Source organism: Takifugu rubripes, chromosome 8, assembly GCF_901000725.2.
Source record: "Takifugu rubripes chromosome 8, fTakRub1.2, whole genome shotgun sequence".
NCBI classification, from domain to species: domain Eukaryota; kingdom Metazoa; phylum Chordata; class Actinopteri; order Tetraodontiformes; family Tetraodontidae; genus Takifugu; species Takifugu rubripes.
The window spans coordinates 19,042,264-19,056,675 of record NC_042292.1 but is presented as its reverse complement, the minus strand read 5'-3'; the positions used below and the strand labels follow the sequence as shown (position 1 = coordinate 19,056,675).

Genomic DNA, 14,412 nt, shown 5'->3' with positions numbered 1-14,412 from the left:
AACGCTCTCTCAAATGGACCTCGACGCCCTCCAGTACTTCCTGAGCTCCACCGGGGGCAGAATCTCAGAGCTGGACCTGACGGGGACCGGGGTCACCCACCGGGCCCTTCGCCTGATGCAGCCGCTGCTGTTCAGGTGTCAGAACCTTTGGTGAGTTCAACCTCAACCTGCTCCCCCCTCAGCTCAGGCATCTAATTTGATCATGTGATAATCAGGCTGGGAGAGAACGACCTCGGTATGGACTCCGTCCGGGTCATCGCAGACGTGCTGCGGTCCTCGGACGCCATCGACAACCTCGGGTAAGGTGCGATCTGATTGGCCGGGGGGAGCGTGCGGACCAGCACCGTGACTCTGCTCTCATACGTCCCAGAATCGGATGGTCGAACATCGGCGACGAGGAGCTGCTGGTCCTCGCTGACGCCATACGGAGCAACAGGAAGCTCCGTGAGCTGTGGTAACCTTTGACCCCGTCGCATTCTCCTCAGAGGCCTCACAGATGTAAAAGCCGAGTGTTTGTGGACAGGATGGAGGGGAACCGCATCAGCCGCAGAGCTCTGCTGTCGCTCGCCGACCTCACCCCGAGCCCGCTCCTCAGAGTTGTGTGAGTGATCTCCCAGCGTTAGCGGCCGTCTCCAGCACCTTTCTGACGCGTCCCGCTGCCCCTTCTCACAGAGCCATATGGAACGACCTGCCTGACGCGGAGCTCTTGGGCACGGGCATCATGGTGGACTTCACCGAGGACCGCGTGTGGGAGGACTGGGGGAAGTGGGTCTTCAACAGGTGTGAGATGAGCAGCAACGAGAGGCTGCTGCTGATCCTCCGCAACGTCTGCAAGGTGTCGGGCCAGCCGCTGGATGGCCACTGGGCCCACACGTGCAGGAAGCTGCTGCAGCTCATCGAGCACAGGATGGAGAGCTGCTCCGACCCGGACGTCTACAAGAAGCTCAAGAAGTTCAAAGACATTTTGGGCCCCTGACAATGTTGACTGATTTATTTAATCTCTAATATGCATCAAATATTTATTGGAGCACCACTTGGTGGCGGCTCGAGAGAGGAAAAAAGAAAGTAGTGGCCCGTACGGGGATCGAACCCGCGACCTTGGCGTTATTAGCACCACGCTCTAACCAACTGAGCTAACCGGCCACGGAGCGACGTAGCTTTGTGGCTGTTGATGTAGCATAAACCTTAGCAAATACACAAATATAATACGTTTGTAATACAACGCATGATAACCATGTAATCACATAAACACACTACTTGAAGGTCTGAAGTTGCATGACATTTGAAGCACGTTCTATTTCCAAATAAAAGTACAAAATATTTCGACGAAAAGTATTTTTCACGTTTACGTCTCATTTTATTGGCTTTACTTTATCTGTGAATCAATATACTCTGAATACTTATATTCGGGTTTCGAGACACATTTTTAGCACGCAGAAGTACAAGAAAAAGAGCGATATGAGCGGCCCGTGTATTTTACTGTGGAGAACCGAACCGGAAGTGTGACGCGTTTCTCCTGCGACGTCTCACAACATAAAGCGACGCCGTTCGTTTGGAAGCTTCGGCTTTTACTGACATAATTGATGTTTTTGTTTTATTTCACTGTGTTGCGTTTTATTATTTGCTTTTTTGGTTTTTGCTGGACGTATTAATTACTCTCCGTCCTAAATGTAAGTTTTCCAAATTAAAATTGGCGGTAATATTCGCCAAAAGGTGAACAATGTTGAAATTATGTGCGCTTTAAAAAGTCGTTATCTCGTGTTATTTTTTTTAAAAACGCGTGTTTTCTCACCAGGAATTAAATGAGCAATGAACAGAGTTAATTAAAAGTTTTTTTTCGAGCCCGTGTTTTATTTGCTGGTCTCTTAAAGGGCGGGTTCATCTTTGTCTTTGTTTCTCTGGCAGGATGATCGACGGTCGCAGGGCCGAGGCCGACCTCCGGAACCAGGAGACGGAGAAGAAGAAGAGGTCCCGGGTCAAACAGCTGCTGGCTGACGTGAAGAAGCAGGTGGAGTTCTGGTTTGGAGACGTGAACCTTCACAAGGACCGCTTCCTGAGGAAAGTGATGGAGGAGTCGGAGGACGGATGTGAGCCGAGCAGACGTGAGTTTGGAACGCTGAGGTGCCGAGACGGAGCTGACCGTGCTCTCCTCTGGGCAGATGTGGACCTCTCCCTGTTGACCTCCTTCAACCGGATGAAGAAGCTGACGACGGACACCAAACTGGTGGCGCGAGCGCTGAAGAACTCGTCGGTGGTGGAGGTGAGGAGCACGTTGGCTCGCAGCTTCCTGTCGGCGTCGGGTGGATGAACACTGTCGTTTCAGGTGAATCTGGAGGGAAACAAGGTGAGGCGGCGCTTCCCGGTGGGAGCGGCGCCGACGGACGTGGACAGCAGGACGGTGTACGTGGTAAGACGAGCGGCGCTGACGCCGGCCGCGTCCCCCAGCATCAGAACCCAAGTCCTTCCTCTGTCTCCAGGAACTCCTGCCGAAGGACGTGACCCACGGCTGGATCGAGCGCGTCTTCGCCAAGTGCGGGACCGTCGTGTACGTCAGCGTCCCCCGATACAAGTCGTCCGGCGACCCCAAAGGATTCGCCTTCGTGGAGTTTGAGAAGGAGGAGGAGGCGCGACAGGCCATCGAGGTGAGAAGCCGCCGCTGGGAGCTGGTCCCGGGGAGCTGGGGAGAACTGACGGAACCTTCCTGCAGGTGCTGAACAATCCGCCGGAGGACGCTCCCCGGAAAGCTGGAATCTTCCCCAAAACCAGGTGTGGGAAGCCCGTCCACCTGCCGGCCTCCCCGGGAGAGGACGAGGAGAAGAAGAAGCCGAAGAAGAAGAAGAAGAAAGAGGCCTCCAAAGAGCGGCCGGCGGAGGCCGAGACGTCGGAGCCCAAGAGGCGGCGGTCGGCAGCAGGGGGCGCCGCCGCGGCCAAACCCTCGGAGAAGAAGAGACGGCGCTCGCAGACGACGGACGAGTCCGAGAGCGAAGCTCCGGCGAAGCTCCGCAGAACCGGAGCGAGCGGGGGGACGGACAACGGCGCGGCGGAGACGGGTGAGTCGCCAGAACCGGCTGGAATGGCGGTCAAATCCTGAACGCCGTGCTGCCTTCAGGGTCCGTCGTCCAGAGCGAAGCCGAGAGAGACGGCAAAGAGAACGGAGAGGACGCGGCCCTGAAAGCCAAGAGGAAGAGGAAGAAGAAGCACAAAGAGAAGCTGAAGGTCGGCGAGGAGGTCATCCCGCTGCGCGTCCTCTCCAAGTAAGGCCGCCACCATCGCTCCGCCCCGCGGTAACGCTGCGGCGGCGGTGGCAGTGACCCCCCCCCCCCCCCCCCCCCCCCCCCCCCCCGTGTGTGTCCCCAGGAGACGCTGGCTCAGCCTGAAGCAGGAGTACCTGCAGCTGCAGCGCCGCAGCATGACCTCGCTGAAGAGCAGCATGAAGCAGCTGCAGCGGCCTGCAGGGGGCAGCGGCGAGCCGGCCCAGAAGGCGCCGAGTCAGGGGCCCCAGTTCACCACCGGCGTCATCCTGAAGATCACCGACGACAAACCGCTTCCAGCCAGGAAGTTCATCAAGGTAACCACGCCGGGTGTGACGCGCAGGTGTGTGAGCGGGCGGCGCCGCGGCTCACCGTGTTGCTCTGTGGCAGGACGCCCTGTCCAGGACGGCCCCCGTGGCGTACGTCGACATCCTGGAGGGGGACGCCGAGGGACACGTGCGCTTCCACAGCCCAGAAGACGCCAGGGCGGTGAGCGACGCCCGGGCGGCGCTGCAGAAGGACTTCGGCTGGAAGCTGGAGGTCATCTCAGGTGAGTTCCTGTCCTCGCCGGGGGGAGCGCACGAGGGCGTCCTCACCCCGCTCTGTTCTCGCCCAAGGCGACCGCGAGCAGCGCTACTGGCAGAAGATCCTGGTGGACCGGCAGGTCAAGCTGAACCGGCCGCGGGAGAAGAAGCGCGGCGCCGAGAAGGTGAGAACGCAGGTAACCGTGGCGACAGGCCGCGCCCTCACAACTGTGCTTAACCTGCCGCCGTCTCGCCGCTTCAGCTCATCTCCAAAGCCGAGAAGCTCATCCACGCGCGAGCTAAAGAAGCTAACAAGCACATCCGCTTCCAGGACGACTGAGCGCGGCGGCGCTGATCCGGGTGGTTCCGGCCCGTTCCAGGTGTTTGTGTTGGTTCTGTTGATGTAAATACTGAAGGAGAAACTTTGATTCAATAAAATGTTGTTTTACTCTGGTGTTTGTCATTGGAGCCTGTGACACCTGCAGGATAAACCTGAGCCACAGGTGACCCCACGGTGGCCTGCAGGTCACCTGACCCCTGACCCCTGACCCCTGAGCTGAGCTCAGGCGGTTCTGACTCATCCATCCTGGTCCGGCTTCAGTTCTGAGCCGCTGTTGGAGCCTCAGTGGAAGAAAAAACCTAAAAATAAATCAGGGCCATCATTCTGGGTGGTTGTCATGGAGACGCGATGCCAAGAGGGGGAGGGAGCCCGACAGAGGGGGCGGAGTCACGAGTGTGTGAGGTGTTTCTGCACCGTGATTGGCTGCAGGTGGACAGAAAACCAAAGGGCGCGTGCCCGTGACCTCGTGACGTCTCACCTGCGATTTATTGACGTGAAACTTCGGAACTTTGAGACAAAAATCCCGCCGTCAGGTGTGATTCTGACGTTCGGCCACCAGGCGGCGCGCGAAGCCCGAAAAGTCAAACGGACAGAAATTTCTGGTTTTCTGCTTCATCCGGTCGGAACCTTCAAATATTCCTCATCAGGTCAGTCGCGAGTGGGCGTGGCCACCTCACAGGTGACTTCCCGTGAGTGGTCGATCAGAAACAGGCACGCGAGCCCGCAGAGCCGGAACCTTGAATCAGCTGATCAGTCTCGTGCTGGATCGATGCGTCCTTAAAATCGCAACTGTTGCTTCTTTCATCTGTTTCCGCCCTTTGATGTTCATCCCGGAAGAATCGATTTGATCTTGATTCATCTCAGATTCAAACTCCGCGTCAAGTCCTCGCGGTGAAAGCGCGCGAGGGCGGGGGGGCAATAAATTATGTTAATGAGTGAGGACAGATTGGACAGAGGGGGGCGTGTTCCTGGGGGGGGGGGGTGCCCGCGCCTCCAGCCATCGTGCCCCTCAGCTGTGTACATGCGCGCTGCCTCCTCGCGCAGAATCACTCCGCAGAATCTCACCCGCAACAAGTTTCCGCCGCGCGGCTCCGTCCGTCAACTCGCTCCGCTGTCCCGGTCACCGCCGAGGGCCGTGAACGCACCGCCGCACACACGCGCCGAGCCGCGCGCCACAGACTCGTGACTCCGCAGCGGCCGCAGCTCGCTCCGAAGCGGCGCGTGCAGCCTGTAGCGTGTCTCGTGAAGTGAACCTGAGCTCGCGGAGGAGCAGCACCTGAACATGGAGAAAGACGCGGCGCGTCAGGAGCGGCGCCGCCGCCGCGCCGCGGCGCTCAGCGTCGCCGCGTGCGCGCTGTCGGTGGCGTCCGTCGCCTTCTGCGTCCTGCTCAGCATCAACGCGGCGGAGCTCCGGAACCGGGTCCTGGACCTGGAGAAGCCGCAGTCGGCCCGCGAGGACGTGGATTCTCTGGTGGAGCAGAAAGTGGAGGAGCTGCTGACACAGGTGAACCACACGCGAGCAGGTGACCGCGCGCGCGGACGGTGAATGAAACATGTCTTTTCTTCACGTTTCAGCGCGCGTTCGAGAATTACGTCAAGATCCGGACCGCGAGACAAACGTCACCTGAATGCAACTGCCCCCCAGGTAAGATGTGCGTGTGCGCGCGGGTGTATGTGTGCGCGCGCGGTGAAGTTGCCGAACAGCAGCGATGATGCACCTCTGTCCTCTCCCGGCCGCTGAAGTTCACCTGTGTCTCCGGATGGACACGTGACTCGTCGGTTCGGTCGGACCCGCAAAGCATCCTGGGAAAGTGCCAAAGGTGCCGGAGGCCGCAGGTGCTTCCCAGAAGTCTGGAGTGTTTTTTTCCACGTTCAGAACTTTGAAGTTCTGTTGGAAACTTTTATTAAAGCTCCAACGAGCAGCAGCGTCGTTCAGGTGACCTTCGACCTCAACGTGTAACGAACGACTTTGGGCGTTTGATTTTGTGTTTTCTTTCCGTCTGCGGTAAAAAATGAATAAGCGAGCTAAGCTAGCGTAGCTAGCCTTGCTGCCCCCACAACTGTTCATCAGCAGCGCCGGTGTTTAATGTGAATGTGGTGAAACCTGCAGTCAGCGCCCCCCCACGCCCGTGCCCCTGCCCCCCCCAGGCCCCTGCCCCCCCCCACGCCCCCCCCCCCCCCCACGCCCCTACCCCCCCCAGGCCCCTGCCCCCCCCAGGCCTCTTCTTGGTGCTCCTCCGGCTCTTTGTTCCCACGCCGGCTCCTGTTCCCTCGTTTCTCGCCTCGCTAACGGCTAATCCCGGCGGTCCGCTACAGCCACCGTTGCCCCCCCCCCCCCCCAGCTCTCCGGTCGGGCCGTCTGTGTGGTTTTGGTCGGGGGGGGTTCAGGGCGTGTAATTACTGAGCGTGAGGTAAAACTGCGCAGGCTTCCAGGTCGCCGTGGCAGCAGCTGCTTCTCGTTAGCTAGCCCGTTAGCGAGCGGCTCAGGCAGACGGCCAATGGTGACGGGAGTTTAACAGGTAAATCGGTGGGAAGTTCTGGACCCTCTGAAGCAGGAGGACTCGGAACCGCCCCCTTTCAGGGTTCCTGGAGCTGTGCTGGTTCTCCTGGGGTCCCCCCCCCCTCGCAGGGCACCTACGTTAGCTGCTTGAGGTTTTCCCGGGATCCTCGGCTCTGCCGTCACATCTGGGCTGCAGATCCTCCACAAAAGCCTCTTCTCAACCCGGGCCGGCGACCTTTGACCCCGGAGTCAGAGTGGTATTTATCCTCGAGTGTCCTTCATGGCGGCCGAGGTCGCGGCGTCCCTCCTCGGTCCCCGTCTCTGACCCACCAGGGTCCAGAAGACAACGGCGCCTTTTTCCGGCTCGGGAACAGCTGCTGAGTTTGGTGGGGAATTCCGAGCCGCGGAGTCACGTGACCTCACCGACACGGAGTCACGTGACCTCACCGACGCGGAGTCACGTGACCTCACCGACGCGGCCACGTTCTGCTCCATCGGCGCTCCGGTTCCCCAGGCGCTCCTCCGGGGCTCCGTCGGCCTGACGGGAGCCGGAAGGAAACGCTGATTAAACGACCTCGCCACCGTGGGGCGGCGCCCACTCAGGCGTCGTTAGCCTGAGCGTGACGGATGATGCCGTTTATTTGGGTTTGGACTGAAGGTTCTGTACGTTGGTGACGGCTCGTTCCGCGTCTCCTCCCACCGTCGGCGCCTTCGACACCTCATCCGTCCATTTTCCAGCACCTTTCAGGATTTTCCAGGCCACTTTTCCAACCTCGCTCCCTCCTCAGGAACGCCGCGGTATTCCCAGGCCAGAGGAGCTGGTTTTAACTCGTCTTATCTCTGAAACGTTAGCTCGGCCGTCTGAAGACCCCGTTAGCTCAACGGCTAACCAGATGTAGCAGTGCCAGTATAAGCAAGATAAGCTAGCAGGTTGCTCGATGGTGTTGCGTTCAGGGACCAGGGAACAGATCCTGCACCTGAAAGATCGGATCATCTGAGCATAAAAGAAAAAAAAGTAGCTGTTGAGATCCGAACGTAGAATTTTAGCTGCTGTCTTGTTCTTGGATGGGAGGTTGGTGGGAACGCCGAGATCCGGTTTCATGGTGGGAAAAATGCTGAATGTCGTCGACACCGACGCAAAATAAATTCTGGTTTTGATCCGATGGTGCAGAAAGTGACGCGGATCAGCCGAGAAACGAGTGCTCGGGATCACGGCTAACGCGGCGCCACATTTGGTGTGGGAGGTGTTAGCATTAGCCCGCTCGTGTCCAAGAGTGGAAGGAACCGAGAGGTCCGAGATGAAGGAAGGTTCTGGGATCTGAAGGACGTGTGTGTGTGTGTGTGTGTGTGTGTGTGAGAGGGACCCGGGACCACGGGAGCTCTCAGCCGGTGCTGAATCCGTCCTGGTTGAGTCAATATTTGCGCCGCTCATTAAAGTCGCACAGAGGCGAGTTTGTGCGTCGCTGCCGGAACGTCGGGAAGTGGAACAACCCGAACCCGCAGCAGCGTCTCCGCCCAGCAGGGGGCGCTGTTTGGGTCTCCACGGTGACGCTTTATTGATGCAGCTTTTCACAATTGTTTAGTTTACTAGCGCGCTACTGTGGGACGCTAGCAAACGGCGCTCAGATGGGCGCGTTTACACACATCAATGCTAAAACCGGAAAAGTCGGAATGTTGCTAAACAGAGGTCGTCCAGCTCCAAACGTTAGCCGCTAATATGAAGGAAAGGTCTGGGAGGCACAGCCGGACGCCGCGCCGCCGTTAAAGAGCTGCTTCAAAGCGCCGCCGCTCCTGAACAGAGCCGCCGTTGTTAGCAGAGACGCGGCAGTTAGCGCGGCGCCGCCTCCCTTAATGAAGCGCGCTGCTTCCTGGGAGCCGTCTGGAGTGTTGGGAGGAAGGAAGGAGGCCGTAAACAAGATGGAGCTTATTTACCACAGACCCCTGCTAACGTGGACGCGTAGCGCTAGCTGTGCGTGCGAGGAGGCGCTGGAGCGCGGCGCTCGACTCATGTGGTCGGCGCATAATTGGCTAATTAAGTAGCAGCTTTTGAGCGTCTGTTTAGCTTAAGCTAACGTGACTGTTTCCAGCTCTGCTCTTTCTCTCCGCCGTGATCCTTGTGTTAGCACCAATGCTAACAGTGTTAGCTTCAGATACCGGCCTCTTTTCAGAGGTAATTTCATCTGGTTCCCGGAGGAACAGGTGCAGGTCTGCGGAGCCTCCGGCCAGCGTGGGCGGCGGCTTACGGAAGGTGAGAGTCGGAACGCCGCCGAGGAACGCCGGGACAGAAACACAAACCAGATGACGGGTCGCCCCCCCGCTCCTTCTCTGCTGCGTCTGTGTTTACTCGACAGAGGTGTCGATCCGATACGGCTGCCGGGCCCGTCCCAGCGCTGACCCGCTGGTCCCTGGCTCCGCCCCCAGGGAAGGCGCCTGTTCCACCGCTGGCGTTGACAGGAACCGTTTGTGAGGCGGACTCGGATCAGAGGCCTGATCCCAGTTTGATGGCGCTCCTCCATCAATCGGCACCTGGGGGGCGGCCGGGCCTCTGACCCAGGAGCCTGGTTAGAACCACCGGGGGGGGGGTTGTTGCATCTGACCCGTCTCAGCTGACAGAACCAATGAAACGGGCCCGGACGTTCAGCTAGTTTTTAAAGGTCCAGGAGACGGCGTGAGTTGGTCCTGGACCACCAGATTTAATAAACCATCACTGCTGGATAAACCAGTGATGGTTCTGGTGGTTCTGTTGGTTCTGTTGGTTCTGGCTGAGTCTCCGCTGGGCCGCTGGTGTCGAAGGTTGTTTGGTTCAAACCCAAAACGGAACCTTTGCTCCAGTACATCCCGTCTGGATCTCCTCCCTCGTCAGCGGTCCGACAGGCCATGGCGCTCCCAGAACCGCAGGATCGCCCTCCAGAACCGCAGGATCGCCCTCGTTCTGGACCCGTTTCCTGGACTGGAGCTTTGTGGTGAAATGTTTACAATGTGGGAACTGTTCGCAACCTTCCGAGGGAACGGCCCCGAACCAGAGAGGCTTTTGTTCCGGACCGCACTCGGACCCAGAGTCCGACCCGTAAATCTCACGGCTGCTTCGCGCCCGCCGAGTCTCAACACGGTGGCGGCGCTGATCCGGTTCTGGTTACACCGGAAAGACGGCGGAGGGTCGTTAATAGCCGGAGTTGAGCCGATACCAGCGGGAATACTGGCGATAATGGCCGTCGCTAAGCTAACGCCTGGGATGTCGGTAGCGTGTCGCAGCAGCTGGACACGTGTTGCACACGCGGATTTCCGTGTTCGCTATTTACGTCTGCGGGTCGGCGCAGCAGCTGGTGGCCCCGTTTGTTCGGGTCCCAACTGAGTCCGGATGACGGACGAGGGGAACACGTGCGCGCTAACCGTTTATCTCATCGTCTCGCACCTCCGTCAGATTAGCCTCTTCGGGGTATTTTTGCTTAAGCCGCCGGCGAGCGTCTGCGGAGTAAAAGTGTCGCACACCTGTTCCCGCTTCAGCTGCCGAAACCGCCGGAATTTACAACCGGATGTGGCGGAACCGCCAACGCAAACGTAGCGCCGGCAGGCTGCGTGCTGGCTAGCTTTATTTAGGCTAACGTGATTATAAAAGTGATTTATCAGATTAAACAGTTAATCCACCAAACAGTGAGTTTGGCTGTGTCAGTTAGCCGTTAGCTGTTAGCCGTTAGGAACAGCGAGCGTTCTGGTTTTAAAGACGCGTCGATTCCTGACGTGACGTTTGACTCCGGCGCCGCCTTGGCTAGCTTACGCGATCTGATTGTTCTGGTCGTTAACATGACGGTTGCGCCAAAGCTAAAGCGATTAGCATCTGCGTAGAGAAAACAAAGTGACGGATGTCGACGTGAGTTATTGTCTTTGTCCGTGAACAAATAACCAACGTAGTCGTTTGTTAGCCCGCTGACAGGAAACATAAATTCTGCAGAAACATAAACACGCAACTTTAATGACGGAACATAAACACCGTCGGCGCCGTTAGCGCCGCTGATTACGTGAAGATGAGGTCAACGGTCACTTTAACCCTGAAAAATGGCCGTAATATTAAACGAATGAGAACAAACCGATTTCTTCCATTAAGCTAGCGTAGCTTAGCCTGAAGGCGTTTTAATCATCATCACCGTTGCCTCGCATCAAGCGAAATGCTAACAGGAAGTGAGCAGAGGAGGCGGGACTTGAGTGTTATCCATCAAGAGCTGCTGGCGAAGGTTCGACCTGGACCGCGATGGACTTGACAGCTTCAAGCACGCTAACATCCTCCTGACAGGGTTGCGTCACCGCCGCCGCCGCCGTCACCGCCGCCGCCGTCTGTTACGTTGACGCGGCTGATGCTGAGCAGACGCCGCCTGTCAGTCCGTTAACAGCCAAGCGCTCATAAGTGGAACCTGGTTCTGTTCCCGGAGCGCTCCGAGGAGTTTGTCCCGCAGGTACCTGAGTCGTGGTCAGACAGGCGGCGGCGGCGGCGGCAGTAAACGGGTAATAACGGCGTGTTTAGCTCCAGACAAGAACGTAAACATGAGCGAACCAGACGATGACGAGGTCCGAGTCCCGGTCCAGATCCCGGGATCACGCGGCTCCTCTGGGAACATTAAGCACATTGTAAACAAGCCCCGCCGTTAGCGCTCGTCACCGCCGCCGTTAGCCAGTCCTGTTCGCCGACCTTTGACCCCGCATGTTGTGTTTGGAGCAGAAGCTGGAACAAAAGTGGCTCCTGTGTCCGCCCCCCCCCCCCCGACACCGCTGCCAGCTAGCTCGCTGGACGCTACAAGACCCTTTTAACTAAATTACAGTTAAAAAAAAGCTCAGAATGACCCAAGCTAACGATGTCATCACCGAACACAGCGGCTAGCGGAGCCACAGGGTCACATGACCCAAAAAGAGCGTCTGGACGCTAAGCGTTGGCCAGTATCGTCAGTTACCGTGAGCCTTCCTTAGCATGCGCGGGTATTGTTAGCGTCAGACTGACGTATGCTAACTGAACGTTAGCGGTGGATCCGTATCTACGGACACCAGCAGCATCGTTTCAGGCGACTTGGCCGGAAAAATGAGCAGTTTTTCCAACAGCAAACGAGTCGTTTTAGCCAGATCGTTCCTGCGGCGGCGGCGATTCCTCCTTTAACGGCCACGAAAGGAAACATCAATGAAAACGTTCCTTTGTTCTTTCAGTCAAACGTCGTCTTTGCTAATTCAGAAGCACAAACAGCTTCTTTAGCGCCTCTGAATTCACGACCGTCTGCGGCGAGCTAAAGCTAAAGCAGACGCCGCCGCCGCGCCGGGCCGGGAGGATCGGAATCGGTCCCCGGGGACGGCGGGGCGAGAACCTGGCGTTGATTGGATGGAGATCGGGTTTCACCAGCTGCCCGCCCGGATTTGCTGGCAGCTTTAAGTGTCCGGAGCTGAACCGCCGCCAAGAGCGAGTCCAGAACCGGAGAGACGGCGTCTCTGGCACCAGCTCGCCGCTGAGCGATTACGCTCGTCCTGCGTTAGCAGCGCTACAAATCAAAGCTGCCCCCCCCCCCCCCCCACAGGCAGGGTGTTACTGAAGCGCAGTAATGGAGTCGTCGCGGTAACGCGCTCGCCACATTGACCCGGGGACTAATAGCTTCAGCGCCGCCACGCTCGCGCTCGTGGTCGACGGAGCCTGAAATTAAACTGTCCCGCCGCGGCGGCGGCGCCATCTTTCACCGCCGCTAGCTTTAGCGTCATGGTAACGCACGTTTGAGGCGCGATTGTTGTAGGATCGGACAGATTTGGGGTGTAAAACCTGCACGTGAGCGTGCACGTGGGCGTGCACGTGGGCGTGCACGTGAGCGTGCATGTGAGCGTGAGCGCCACCTCAGCAGGACGCGTCCGGGCCGCCTCGTTCAGCCAAGTTGGGTCTGGCACCGACTGCAAAAGTAGAAAAAATGGCAGAAAGGAAGCGCGTTAGCGGCACGTTAGCGGCACGTTAGCGGCGCGTTAGCGGCACGTTAGCGGTGCCAACCGGATCTGTTTTCAGCGAGGTCTTTAGGTTAGCTAACTCTGCGACATGCTAACACGTCTCGCGGCTCCGCTGCTTTAATGACTGGAACGCGTCGTTAAGTCTGCGCGATGCTTCATAAGCTACAATGCTAACGACGCAGGATAGCTTTTAAACGTAGCTTTAAAGCTGCTGCACGCTTCATGCTAACTCTGACACACAGATTTTGACAGTAGCACTTAGCTAGCAGCGACCACCGTCTGGTGTAATTACGCGGAAACTTTGACACCTTTGGGTCGTTTCGGAGTTCTGGAGGCGAATGTTGGACTGAAACAGGATCCGGTTCTGTCTCCCAATCCGTCTCGGCTCCTGGGGGGGGCAGCCGGGTTATTTAGGTCCGGACCGCCGCCATCGTGATATCGTGAGTACGTGGAGGGGGCGGAGCTAACGGAGGCGGGAGAAGGTCTGAGAGCAGCTGCTCTGGTTGGAATGTCAGGACCCGGGTCAGGGGGCAGGGTCCGGCCCGGTCCACCATCCCGATGTTCTGGGGGTTCAGAAGGAATTCCGGATCGTTCCTCAGGAAAAAAACGAGTCCCTCTGAAAGGAAAACCACTTCCCGACGTTCCGAGTGCCGGGTCGACTGGCGGGTTTCTGGTTTCCGAGTTCTCCGAGCTGTCACCATGGCACCAGCTGCTCGCCGCGTGACTGGGGGGCGGGGTCACATTTCTGCCGCCACGGGCACCAACTCGCTGTTTTGACTCCATTTCTGTTCCCGATCCCGCGCCGCTCGCTCCAGAATGCAAACACGGAGCGTCGGGAGTCGTCCGGAGCGTCGGGAGTCGACCTCCGGGGGCTCACAGCTGTCGCCACTGATCCCGGGTCAGCAAACACGTGTCAGCCGAGCTCGCCGCTCCGCCGGCCTGGTTTCACTTACAGCCGCTCGCGTGTGTTCGCGCCGCCGCTGGAGCGACATCAGAGGCGGCGGCGGCGAGCCGGAGGAACCGGAGCAGGACGCTCCGAGGCCGAGGCAGCCGGGAGTCGCACCTGTTACGAGAGCCTCTTCGAATTCCGTCATTACACACCATTCCCAAATAGGCCCGCTCCGACGGCTCCGTCAGTCATTTACATTTTATTTATAGACGAAGCTGCTGCCATGGCGACGGCGGGGTTACGCAACAGCCGCAGGTGCCGCGGGTGAGCTAACTGTAGCATTCGGGACGTCGGCGGGAATAAAGACGGAGCTGCGTCCACGTTAAGTCTGTTTGTTCCGCTCCAGTTCCATTTAGCCCAATATGCTAATCCCAGTTAGCGCCGCGCTAGCGTCATGTGACGCCGCAGCGGCGACGCCGTAAACGCCAAAACATTGTTGAAAGGTTCAGATTTATGCTATGCTACACGCCGTGCTAACTGGGCGAGCTAATGTAGGTGATGCAGACAAAACTTGAAAAACACATTCAGATGATGCTAAAGCTAATGCTGGTCCAGGTCCCAGGTCCTGGTCCAGGTCCTGGACCAGGAATGACTCATGTTGGAATCATGCTTCCCAGAATTCCTTTCAACTCCCAGAACCCCAGTGTTCCAGTGAGACATACCAGTAGCACAAACCAGAGAAGTAGCTTAGCATCCCTCCGCTGGCTAGTGGGTTCGTAGGTGACAGCGACTTTTTTAAGTATTAAGTCGGGGATTCCGACTTTTTGCGCCGGGTTTTCCGGTCCAGTTTCATCGCTGCGTTCACTGACACGAGGAAAGAAAAACTCAGGTGTTTGATGCAGCTTAGCTTAGCACAAAGCCTGGAAATGTAGCGGAACCGCTCGGCT

General features: G+C 58.0%; 2 protein-coding genes, 1 long non-coding RNA gene and 1 other non-coding gene across 5 annotated transcripts; 2 read left to right on the top strand and 2 right to left on the bottom strand.

The window, feature by feature from the left end:
• Positions 1-1,069: 1,069 nt before the first annotated feature.
• trnai-aau (transfer RNA isoleucine (anticodon AAU)) lies at positions 1,070-1,143 on the bottom strand. The gene has a single exon. It is a non-coding gene; the product is annotated as a tRNA-Ile (tRNA).
• A 356-nt stretch (positions 1,144-1,499) lies between these two features.
• Positions 1,500-4,224, top strand: larp7 (La ribonucleoprotein 7, transcriptional regulator). Of its 2 annotated transcripts, none has more exons than XM_003966975.3 (11): positions 1,500-1,670; positions 1,906-2,087; positions 2,160-2,260; positions 2,324-2,407; positions 2,478-2,642; positions 2,708-3,050; positions 3,110-3,254; positions 3,358-3,568; positions 3,642-3,801; positions 3,869-3,960; positions 4,038-4,224. In XM_003966975.3, coding segments are annotated over exons 1-11 (1,563 nt in total). In that variant the 5' UTR covers positions 1,500-1,668; the 3' UTR covers positions 4,116-4,224. The 2 variants fall into 2 exon arrangements, with proteins under 2 accessions (XP_003967024.3, XP_029695881.1); XM_029840021.1 differs by having other exon boundaries at positions 1,906-2,102.
• A 922-nt stretch (positions 4,225-5,146) lies between these two features.
• Positions 5,147-5,832, top strand: LOC115250657 (collagen alpha-1(XXV) chain-like). The gene is made up of 2 exons (XM_029840068.1): positions 5,147-5,619; positions 5,691-5,832. Exons 1-2 carry the CDS (start codon positions 5,398-5,400, stop codon positions 5,826-5,828), a joined length of 360 nt encoding a protein of 119 aa, XP_029695928.1. The 5' UTR covers positions 5,147-5,397; the 3' UTR covers positions 5,829-5,832.
• Positions 5,833-10,557: 4,725 nt separating this feature from the next.
• Positions 10,558-14,066, bottom strand: LOC115250662 (uncharacterized). The gene is made up of 3 exons (XR_003889232.1): positions 12,885-14,066; positions 12,472-12,525; positions 10,558-11,215 (listed from the first exon to the last, which is right to left on the bottom strand). It is a non-coding gene; the product is annotated as an uncharacterized lncRNA (long non-coding RNA).
• Between the last annotated feature and the right edge of the window lie 346 nt (positions 14,067-14,412).

Excerpts from the sequence above, each read along its gene's own strand:
- LOC115250657 (XM_029840068.1), top strand. The coding sequence starts at position 5,398 with ATGGAGAAAGACGCGGCGCGTCAGGAGCGGCGCCGCCGCCGCGCCGCG. Across the intron at positions 5,620-5,690 it reads TGGAGGAGCTGCTGACACAG|CGCGCGTTCGAGAATTACGT; the intron begins GTGAACCACACG and ends TTCACGTTTCAG.
- larp7 (XM_029840021.1), top strand. Across the intron at positions 2,408-2,477 it reads ACAGCAGGACGGTGTACGTG|GAACTCCTGCCGAAGGACGT; the intron begins GTAAGACGAGCG and ends CTCTGTCTCCAG. Across the intron at positions 2,643-2,707 it reads AGGCGCGACAGGCCATCGAG|GTGCTGAACAATCCGCCGGA; the intron begins GTGAGAAGCCGC and ends ACCTTCCTGCAG.